We start from the raw sequence: 12,111 nt of genomic DNA on the forward strand, positions 1-12,111 counted from the left end.
TGACCATTTATACACATATACTAATTGCAATTAAAAATGCCACAGATGTGGGAAATTAACCTTTACTTGCCTTGTTAACCTGTGTGTCTGTACCAAGGCCAAACATTCAAGGGGGGGTGCAGCATTATTTTGAGCACAACTGTAATTTCCCAGAGAAAGCTGCTTTAAGAGAAGAAGAATGTAACCTCTACCTTAGAATATCAGCTAGACTGGCAGCTGTCGTCCAGCCTCCTTCCACCCGACTGTAGTCCTGTTTCAGAACCAGCACACAGTATTGGAGAAGGCCGTAGTTATACAGGTTCTCTTTAATTCTCTGCAGTTCTTTGCTTCCAGCAGCGCCACTTTTTAAGATCTCTGCAGACACATTGAATAATTGTTAACGGAAAATCACAGTTTACACCCTATTTTCCAATACCCCCTCACCCCTAATTTTCTAAAATGACTCTACTGTAAGAGAACATCTCTTTGCAAAAGCTTCTCTTAAGGCGTTGCCACCATTTTTTTTTAACAACTTTTCCACTGCAAGAGTTAAATGTAGGTTTAAGCCCAACTTTGGGGGAAAAAAAAAAAAATAACCCCCTGCAGTGCAGCTATGCCTCACTACAAGGGTTAATTGTGCCTGATCCTCCCCTCCTCCCAGCAGCTAGACTGGTCCGTGCAGCTTTTGCACCCCCGTGCTCTGGCGGTCCAGGGTCCTGACATCATAAAGACCAGAGCAAGTTCCATAGCCCTGTTCTAGACACGAGGGACAGTCTACCGTCAGATCATGGTGGAACACCATCCGCCAGGGAAGCCAAGGATCAGGTAACCCTCCCCCCTAGACAAAACATGCTATTAGCCCTTGCACTATGGGTTCAGTTCCACTGCAGGGGATCATTTTTTATCTGCCTGGAGTTGGGCTTTAAGTCTGGGGGAGGGTAGAGCAATAACCTGCAATAGTTACTTAATTCACCGCTCTGGTGCTATTCTCTTCCACACTTCAGGTTGTTGGTGGGCTCTCACTATCCTCACGCTATCACACTGCAGGACTGCATTGCAAATCATGACATCTGAGTGTGACTGCTGGCCGGAGTGCCCCAGAGAAGAGGCTTCTGGGAAAGTGGTCACACAGCATGGTTGAAGCCTGCTGGAGCAAAGAATGGGGCAATACAACCTATTCTGCTACCCTCCCCTGTAATGAGCCCTCCTGACAAAAAAAACACATGTCCAAAGGAACTTTTTTTTTTACGCATAACACTGACCCTCTTTGACTGGGCCCTCCTGACCCCCTTTATGAGTCTTCCTTACCCCCCTGTATTGGGCCCTCTTGATCCCCCATGTACTAAGCCCTCCTGACCCCACCATACTTAGTCCTTCTAACATCCCCCCCCCCCCATGTACTGAGCCCTCTTGAACCCCTCATGATCCCGCCATGTCCCGCCCCCCCCACCTCTACTGGGCCCTCCTGACCCCACCTCTACTAGGCCCTCCTGACCCCACCTCTACTAGGCCCTCCTGACCCCACCTCTACTGGGCCCTCCTGACCCCACCTCTACTGGGCCCTCCTGACCCCACCTCTACTGGGCCCTCCTGACCCCACCTCTACTGGGCCCTCCTGACCCCACCTCTACTGCGCCCTCCTGACCCACCTCTACTGGGCCCTCCTGACCCCACTCTACTGGGACCTCCTCACCCCACTTTACTGGGCCCTCCTGACCCACCTCTACTGGGCCCTCCTGACCCCCTTCCTCCTGTATTGGGCCTTCCTGACCCCCCCTGAACTGGGCCCGTGGTGATATGAAAGACCTTCACCTCCCAAAAGCTGCCTACCTCTGGTTTATACTTTTACTCTTTGCTCTGTAATTTCTAACTGCTGGCAAATTTCTTGGGGTGGGGGGGGGGGGGGGGGGAGGCAAATTAAGTTCAGCTTTACATGGAACGTGTAATGATGGGAGTATAGAAACTACTATTGCAAACTTGTTTTTGAAGATGCAAGTTCCAGGGCAGTCCTCCTCATAGCTGGTGGAGGAAGTAGTTTGCACTTTTTAAATATAAAAGTCAGCAATTACAATTTCTGTCCTGGCTCCCACATCAGAAACAGTAGAGGGAAGCTGACAGGTGAAGCCTTACCTTTCAGTTTCAGGAGTAGGACTGGCACTGAACTGCTGTTGCTGCTTTCGGTCAGTTTGGACGCCAGCTCCAGCACCTGGGAATCCACCGTCACTGCCGTTGTCTCGCTCATGTCTCTTCTGTGTGATAGAAGCAATGCAGGAATAAGATTCTGCCCTGATATACATTCTCTTCTCAGTATCTTACACAATGATGACTAAACCGAGCCAACTGCACTGCCACCCCCGACCAATCAGATCCTTTCCAGGACAGAACAATGACATCTGGACTCTGACGTAATGCTGGGGAATCATCTTCCTTCCAGACGACTCCAAAACAGAAAACCCCGGAGGAGATTTATCAACGTTCCTGCACACTAAGGCAACGCAGAGAACGAGACGCATCAACTATTAGATCTCACGCGGGTTCAGTATCATATTCCTCCATTAATCTGTATTGTAAGGTGTGTATTAACCCTTTCACTGCCAGGGCAGTTTTTGCGGGTTTCTTTTTATGCACACGTTTGCAAAAAAATTATTTAGGCCTGAAGATTATAAACTAATTAGGTTATTGGCAACAGACGACATGATTGGGCAAAAAACAAGCATCTTAGCATCGCCAAACACGGCAAGTCCCTCTCCTCAGGAAGACACATGTACAAGACACATGTACAAGACACATGTACAGCGCGTCTGAAGTTTGCCAATAAACATCTAAATGATTCAGAGAAGGATTGGAAAAAAGAGCTGTGGTCAGATGAGACCAAAATTGAGCTCCTTGGCTTTAACTCAACAACTGTGTTTGGAGGAAGAAAAATGGTGACTATGACCCTAAGAACACCATCCCTACAGCCACCGTCCCTACAGTCACCGGCCCTACAGCCACCGGCCCTACAGCCACCGGCCCTACAGCCACCATCTCTACAGCCACCGGCCCTACAGTCACCGGCCCTACAGTCACCGGCCCTACAGCCACCGGCCCTACAGCCACCATCTCTACAGCCACCGGCCCTACAGTCACCGGCCCTACAGTCACCGGCCCTACAGCCACCGGCCCTACAGCCACCGGCCCTACAGTCACCATCTCTACAGTCACCATCTCTACAGCCACCGGCCCTACAGTCACCGGCCCTACAGCCACCGGCCCTACAGTCACCGGCCCTACAGTCACCATCTCTACAGCCACCATCTCTACAGCCACCGGCCCTACAGCCACCGGCCCTACAGTCACCGGCCCTACAGTCACCGGCCCTACAGTCACCTTCCCTACAGCCACCTTCCCTACAGCCACCGGCCCTACAGTCACCGGCCCTACAGTCACCGGCCCTACAGTCACCGACCCTACAGTCACCGGCCCTACAGTCACCGGCCCTACAGCCACCTTCCCTACAGTCACCATCTCTACATCACCATCTCTACAGCCACCTTCCCTACAGCCACCTTCCCTACAGCCACCGTCTCTACAGCCACCGTCTCTACAGCCACCGGCCCTACAGCCACCGGCCCTACAGCCACCGGCCCTACAGCCACCGTCCCTACAGCCAAGACGGTGGAAACACAATGCTTTGGGGCTGTTTCTCTGCTAAAGGTACAGGCCGACTTTGCTGCATTGAGGGGCCAATGGGTGGGGCCATGTACTGTAAAATCTTGGATGAGAACCTTCTTCCCTCAGCCAGAACACTGAAGATGGGTCATGGATGGGTCTTCCAGTATGACAAGGACCCAAAACACACCACCAAGGCAACAAAGGAGTGGCTCAAGAAGAAGCACATTAAGGTCATGGAGTGGCCTAGCCAGTCTCCAGACCTTAATCCTATAGAAAATATATGGAGGAGCTGAAACGTCGAGTTGCCAAGAGACAGCCAAGAAACCTTACGGATTTAGAGAAGATCTGTAAAGAAGAGAGGACCAAAATCCCTCCTGAGATGAGTGCAAACCTGGTCACCAACTACAAGAAACATCTGACCTCTGTGCTTCCCCTACTACTAAGTCATGTTTTGTTTGGGGATCAAATACTTATTTTACTCACTGAACCGCGACTCCATTTATAAAATTTGTATTAGGGATCGACCGATTATTTGCAATGCCGATATATCGGGGGGCCGATATGCACTTTCCCCGATATATCGGAATCGGCCCCGGAGGTTACCGATATTGCCGATATTTCGGGAAAGTGCTGTACCGGAGTAATGGCTGCAGCTAGAGGCATCACCCCGATACCGGTGTCCATAGCTGATGGTTGGCTGTCTTGTAATGACAACCGATGCGGCTGAGAAGTCGCTCGGCTGTCATTACAAGGGGCGGGAGAGGACGTCCCCATCCCTCCCGCCGCCTTCTGCGGCTCGCCCGGGTCTCCTGTCCCACCCGAAGACCTGGGCTACCAGCCTGCACAGCCGTCGAAAACCTGATCAAAGCCGCATTCGGCTCTGATCGAGTCTCCATGCGAAAAACACGGAAGTGATGTCATGACATCACTTCCCGATACTCGGCGCCAGATTAAAAAAAATTACAGCATTCAAAACAGCCAAACTTGGCATTTTGAATGCTTTTAAGTGCAGAGGAGGGGTTTGGGGTCTTTTAGACCTCCAGATCCCTCCACAAAAGTACCTGTAAAAAAAAAATAAATAAATAAAAAAAAAAAGTTTTTTTTAAAATGTACAAAAATATCGGCCCATACCGATATGTATTGGCCGAAAAATATCGGTATCGCCAACGAAAAACCAATAACAGTCGATCCCTAATTTGTATCATGTGTGTTTTCTGGATTTTTGGTTGATTTTCTGTCTCTATCATATAAAATACACCTATGATAAAAATTATACACCCGCCATTTCTTTGTAAGTGGGGAAACTTACCCAATCTGAAGGGATCAAATCATTATTTTCCCAACTGTAGTATACACTATACATATATTTTGTGATTAACCACTTGCCGACCTCCCGCCGCAGATATACTGCGGCCGGCTGCCCGAAACCGCTGTACCTGTGCGGCGGTTCACAGGAGCACTCCTGGGGGCGCATGCGCCCCCCGCCCCATTAGAAAAAGTGGGGAAGCTGATACACGGGGCCGGCGGCCGCGATTACCACCTAGCACCCGCAATCGTTCCCCGCTGAGAGAGAAGGACGGTCGGCTGTTGTAAACACAGCTGACCGTTCTTCTCTCTGGAATGATCACAGAGTGGTCTCTGTGTTGATTCCACAAGTCCCTCCTCCATACAGTTAGAAAACACTCCCCTAGGCTCACATTTAACCCTTTGAGTGCCCCATGGGGTTAACCCCTTCCCTGTCAGTGTCATTAGTACAGCGACAGTGCATATTTTTAGCACTGATTACTGCAGTAATGTCACTGGTCCCCCCAAAAGTGTCAAAAATATCAGTTAGGGGTCCGATCTGTCCGCCGCAATGTCGTAGTCCCGCTAAAAATCGCAGATCACCGCCAATACTAGTAAAAAATAAAAATGACAAATCTTTCCCCTAGTTTGTAGATGCGATAATTTTTGCGCAAACCAATCAAAATACGCTTATTGGGATTTTTTTTCTTATCAAAAATATGTATCAGAATACAAATTGGCCTAAGAGGATGAAATATTTGAATTTTTTTTTTGGGGGGGGGAATGTTATATTGCAGAATGTAAAAAATATGTGTTTGGTGTGTTTTACTTTTTGAATTTGCCGCCGGTTCCACCCCCCTACGACGCGCCGGTCGCAGGGAACGGAAGCCGGGGCACACAGCATCAGACAGAAGATCCGGCCGCCGTACACCGCGGGATCCCGGGGACAAGGTAAGTAACCTCTTCCAGGATCCAGCAATTTCTCCATGGCCGTACCCGGAGTGTGGCTCGGGGTTACCGCTAATGGCACTGAAATTCCACCCCGAGCCACACTCGGGAATACCGCCAGGGTGGTTCATTTAGTCGAGGAAATGAACACTGGTTCCAACCCAGCCAACGTCTCTTTCAGGGAAGGCCCTGCATATTTCAGCAGGACAATGCTAAACCCCATACTGCATCTATGACATCAGCAGGGCTTCCTAGTAGAAGAGTCCGGGGACTTGACTGACCTGCCTGCAGTCCAGACCTTTCACCAATTGAAAATATTTGGCGGATCTTGAAATGAAAAAATATGACAAAGAAGACCCAGGACTGTTGAGCAGTAAGGATCCGACAACATTCCTCTCCCAAAACTCCAGCAGCCGGTCTCCTCACTTCTTAGAGTGCTGGTAAAAAAAAAAAAAAAGAGGGGGTGCTACATCGTGCTAAACATGGCCCCGCCCCAACTTTTTTGAGACATGTTGCTGCCATCAATTTCAATGACACCTGATTTTGAAAACGGTCCATTTTCTCAGTTAGAAAATTGGATGTGTTTCCTGTGGTGAATAAAATCTGGGTTTATGAGATTTGCAGATCATCGCATTCTGTTTTTATGTCAATTTTTTACACAGCGCCCCGACTATTTTTGGAATTGGGGTTGTGCATAAAACCCCCCACATCATTATATATTTTCTGAAAGCAGACTCCCTGGAGAATAAAATAGTGGTAGTTCCAATTTTTTATGTTGCATGATATTGGTGCAATGGTTTATAAAACGCAAAGTTTCACTAAAAATATACACTAAAGTTCATTTTAGGACAAATAAATGTAATATATTAACCACTTGCCGACCGCCGCAAGTATATTTACTGCGGCAGTCAGCCTCTCCTGGGAAAACCGACGTAGTACTACATCGCTCGCCCAGGAGCCTGTAGGGGGTGACCGCGCGCCGCTGGAGGCGCGCTCCTGCCCCCGCTCGTTCACGGCCATCCCTGCGCATGTGACCGGCGGCTCCGATGTCCGCCGGCCACTCGCGATCTCCCGCTGGAGGGGGAGAAAGGCAGGCGGCTGATGTAAACAAAACCGCCTGTCATTCTCTCTGATGTAAGAACAGAGATCATACGATCCTGCTATGTAGGATTGTATGTCTCTGTGGTTACATCACAAGCCACGCCCCCTGACAGTTAGAAGCACGCCACTAGGGACACACTTAACCCCTGGTGCTCTAATAAAGTTAACCCCTTCCCTGCCAGTGTCATTTTTACAGTAACAGTGCATATGTATAGCACTGATTACTGCAGTAATGTCACTGGTACCCCCAAAAGTGTCAAAAAATGTCAGTCAGGGGTCCGATCTGTCCGCCGCAATGTCGCAGTCCCGCAAAAAAAAAAAAAAAAATTGCAGATCGCTGCCATTATTAGTTAAAAAAAAAACAATAAAAATGACAAAAATCTTTCCCGTAGTTAGTAAACGCAATAACTTTTGTGCAAACCAATCAAAATACGCTTATTGCGATTTTTTTTTTTCCAAACATATGTAGCAGAAAAAAAATTGGCCTAAAATGTTAAAAAATTTGGATTTTTACATTTTTTTGGGGTGAATTTCATATAAAAAAAAAAAGTGAAAATATTATTTTTACAAAATTGACGCTCTGTTTATAGCGCAAAAAATAAAAATCGCACAGGTGATCAAATACCACCAAAAGAAAGCTCTGTTTGTGGGAAGAAAAGGACGTCAATTTAGTTTAGGTACAGCATCGCACGACCGCGCAATTGTCTGTTAAAGTCACGAAGTGCCGAATCGCAAAATAGGCCCTGGTCAGGAAGGGGGTAAAATCTTCCGGGGCTTAAGTGGTTAAAAAAAAAAAAAAAAACACAATAAAAATGACAGAAATCTTTCCCGTAGTTAGTAAACGCAATAACTTTTGTACAAACCAATCAAAATACGCTTATTGCGATTTTTTTTACCAAACATATGTAGCAGAAAACAAATTGGCCGAAAATGTTAAAAAAATTTTTGATTTTTACATTTTTGGCAATTTTTATAAAAAAAAAAAATTTGAAAAATATTGTTATTTTTTTCAGAATTGTCACTTTTTTTTGTTTATAGCGCATGATCAAAAAATCGCACAGGTGATCAAATGCCACCAAAAGAAAGCTCTGTTTGTGGGGAAAAAAAGGACGTCAATTTCGTTTGGGTACAGCGTCGCACGATCAACGCAATTGTCCGTTAAAGTCACGCAGTGCCGAATCGCAAAATAGGCCCTGGTCTTTGAGCAGCCAAATCCTCCGAGGCTTAAGTGGTTAATCAATTTTTTAGTAAAATATAAAAAGAGGAGATTGGGAAAAGTGTTCTTTTTTGTATTCTTTTATACAGTTTAGTGACAGATTGCACCGTATGCTTCTTTTTTCCCCAGAGTTCCACTTTAAGGGAAACCTGTCGTCAGCACTGAGCGAAGTCTAAGGGGGGAGGGGCAAACACACAGAAATATAATTTGCTACATGAGATGATTTGCTGAGGCTGCTCATTCCTCTGTCGGCCATCTTGGTAAATCTCTTTCTTTTAGTGAAGCCGATTTCCTAAATACAACAAACAATGGAGGTGATCATCCATGTGAGGCGGGGATCATCCATGTGAGCCAATGTTTGGATTGTGTGTGCAAATGTTTGCTCGTCATCCAAGAACCCACCCCTCCCCCCACTCCGCAAACTTTTTTTTTTTTCATAACCTCAAATGCAAAAAAATTGAAATAAAATTAAAATAACAAACATCTCCCCCCACATAAACACAAATGAAAAGGCGTGCGTACGTCCGGCATGCATACAGTGATTGTACCACACAAGGGAGGTAATGAGCAATGGTGGTCAACATATGGAAATGATAGCAGGATTCAAGCTCAGCCCCCGACACTGCCAGGAAACTGCACGATAGTTGCGCATTTTCACTTCGCAATGGGCCGAAAATTTTGGCCCTGCTGGATTTTTTCAGCATATCGCAGTGCAGGCTGAAGAAGTTGGAGCACAATAACAACCCCTAACATTGGTGTCAGTGGATGCAATAATACCCCAAGCATTTGTGTCGGGGGATGCAATAATAACCCCCAGCATTGGTGTCAGGGGATGCAATAATAACCCCCAGCATTGGTGTCGGGGGATGCAATAATAACCCCCAGCATTGGTGTCGGGGGATGCAATAATAACCCCCAGCAGTGGTGTCGGGGGATGCAATAATAACCCCCAGCATTGGTGTCAGGGGATGCGATAATAACCCCCAGCATTGGTGACAGGGGATGCGATAATAACCCCCAGCATTGGTGACAGGGGATGCGATAATAACCCCCAGCATTGGTGTCAAGGGATGCGATAATAACCCCCAGCATTGGTGTCGGGGGATGCGATAATAACCCCCAGCATTGGTGTCGGGGGGTGCAATAATAACCCCCAGCATTGGTGTCGGGGGATGCAATAATAACCCCCAGCATTGGTGTCGGGGGATGCAATAATAACCCCCAGCATTGGTGTCGGGGGATGCAATAATAACCCCCAGCATTGGTGTCAGGGGATGCAATAATAACCCCCAGCATTGGTGTCGGGGGATGCAATAATAACCCCCAGCATTGGTGTCGGGGGATGCAATAATAACCCCCAGCAGTGGTGTCGGGGGATGCAATAATAACCCCCAGCATTGGTGTCAGGGGATGCATTAATAACCCCCAGCATTGGTGACAGGGGATGCGATAATAACCCCCAGCATTGGTGACAGGGGATGCGATAATAACCCCCAGCATTGGTGTCAAGGGATGCGATAATAACCCCCAGCATTGGTGTCGGGGGATGCGATAATAACCCCCAGCATTGGTGTCGGGGGGTGCAATAATAACCCCCAGCATTGGTGTCGGGGGATGCAATAATAACCCCCAGCATTGGTGTCGGGGGATGCAATAATAACCCCCAGCATTGGTGTCGGGGGATGCAATAATAACCCCCAGCATTGGTGTCAGGGGATGCAATAATAACCCCCAGCATTGGTGTCGGGGGATGCAATAATAACCCCCAGCATTGGTGTCGGGGGATGCAATAATAACCCCCAGCAGTGGTGTCGGGGGATGCAATAATAACCCCCAGCATTGGTGTCAGGGGATGCATTAATAACCCCCAGCATTGGTGACAGGGGATGCGATAATAACCCCCAGCATTGGTGACAGGGGATGCGATAATAACCCCCAGCATTGGTGTCAAGGGATGCGATAATAACCCCCAGCATTGGTGTCGGGGGATGCAATAATAACCCCCAGCAGTGGTGTCGGGGGATGCAATAATAACCCCCAGCATTGGTGTCAGGGGATGCATTAATAACCCCCAGCATTGGTGACAGGGGATGCGATAATAACCCCCAGCATTGGTGACAGGGGATGCGATAATAACCCCCAGCATTGGTGTCAAGGGATGCGATAATAACCCCCAGCATTGGTGTCGGGGGATGCGATAATAACCCCCAGCATTGGTGTCGGGGGGTGCAATAATAACCCCCAGCATTGGTGTCGGGGGATGCAATAATAACCCCCAGCATTGGTGTCGGGGGATGCAATAATAACCCCCAGCATTGGTGTCGGGGGATGCAATAATAACCCCCAGCATTGGTGTCAGGGGATGCAATAATAACCCCCAGCATTGGTGTCGGGGGATGCAATAATAACCCCCAGCATTGGTGTCGGGGGATGCAATAATAACCCCCAGCAGTGGTGTCGGGGGATGCAATAATAACCCCCAGCATTGGTGTCAGGGGATGCATTAATAACCCCCAGCATTGGTGACAGGGGATGCGATAATAACCCCCAGCATTGGTGACAGGGGATGCGATAATAACCCCCAGCATTGGTGTCAAGGGATGCGATAATAACCCCCAGCATTGGTGTCGGGGGATGCGATAATAACCCCCAGCATTGGTGTCGGGGGGTGCAATAATAACCCCCAGCATTGGTGTCGGGGGATGCAATAATAACCCCCAGCATTGGTGTCGGGGGATGCAATAATAACCCCCAGCATTGGTGTCGGGGGATGCAATAATAACCCCCAGCATTGGTGTCGGGGGATGCAATAATAACCCCAAGCATTGGTGTCAGGGGATGCAATAATAACCCCCAGCATTGGTGTCGGGGGATGCAATAATAACCCCAAGCATTGGTGTCAGGGGATGCAATAATAACCCCCAGCATTGGTGTCGGGGGATGCAATAATAACCCCCAGTATTGGTGTCAGGGGATGCAATAAAAACCCCAAGCATTGGTGTCAGGGGATGCAATAATAACCCCAAGCATTGGTGTCAGGGGATGCAATAATAACCCCCAGCATTGGTGTCAGGGGATGCAATAATAACCCCCAGTATTGGTGTCAGGGGATGCAATAAAAACCCCAAGCATTGGTGTCAGGGGATGCAATAATAACCCCAAGCATTGGTGTCAGGGGATGCAATAATAACCCCCAGCATTGGTGTCAGGGGATGCAATAATAACCCCAAGCATTGGTGTCAGGGGATGCGATAATAACCCCCAGCATTGGTGTCAGGGGATGCAATAATAACCCCAAGCATTGGTGTCAGGGGATGCGATAATAACCCCCAGCATTGGTGTCAATGCTCAAAACCCCCCACAAAAAAATCTAATCTAAAGCAGCCAATCAGAAGCCTCCATTCTTTAGGCCATGGCAGCACTGTAACCCATAGCAACCACAGCTGCCCCTCCCGTGCTCCTCCTCAGTCCTCTCACCATGAATGTCCCCTCAGTGCCCCCCTGGATGTCACCGGCCCGGTGCAGCTCCTCGTCTCCTAGCAACCGATAACAACTCGAGCCAGGCTTCCCTTCCTGCCCAGGCCGAGGCCGCACTGCATTTCGGGAGAACAGTCGGTCCAGTGAATCGCTATTATTGGTGATAACTTTTAAGACACTAGAGGACAATTTACGAATACGAATTTGTCTCCCATGTCAGCGCCATTTTGTTGTCGTCTCCAATTAGAATAAACAGTGTTGGTATTCGGCAAAATGGCTGTGCGCCGAGACTTCAGTGAAGACACCACAGAGGACAGAACTTTCTCTAGGAATAGAAATGTTTTGCTCAGCTTTTCCAGCAACAGGTAGAGAGGGGCGGGGTTTGCCGGTGACGTAACATCCAATAAAACGAATCACGGCGTCCCGTTTTTTCCAGGCCACCAATGGAAAGC

The 12,111-nt window shown here is 48.4% G+C and overlaps 1 protein-coding gene across 1 annotated transcript in view; it reads right to left on the minus strand.

The window, feature by feature from the left end:
* The window catches only part of IQCB1 (IQ motif containing B1), an 82,914-nt gene extending 71,120 nt beyond the window's left edge, over positions 1 to 11,794 (minus strand). Inside the window, exons 1-3 of the mRNA XM_082262192.1 lie at positions 11,660 to 11,794; positions 2,110 to 2,228; positions 192 to 354 (exon numbers count right to left, since the gene is read on the minus strand). Of these exons, the coding sequence (XP_082118318.1) occupies positions 192 to 354; positions 2,110 to 2,221 (275 nt within the window). The 5' untranslated portion in view covers positions 2,222 to 2,228; positions 11,660 to 11,794. The remainder of the gene's footprint in view (positions 1 to 191; positions 355 to 2,109; positions 2,229 to 11,659) is intronic.
* Positions 11,795 to 12,111: the final 317 nt, after the last annotated feature.

This window comes from Pelophylax lessonae, assembly GCF_965119305.1.
Source record: "Pelophylax lessonae genome assembly, chromosome: 6".
NCBI classification, from domain to species: Eukaryota; Metazoa; Chordata; class Amphibia; order Anura; family Ranidae; genus Pelophylax; species Pelophylax lessonae.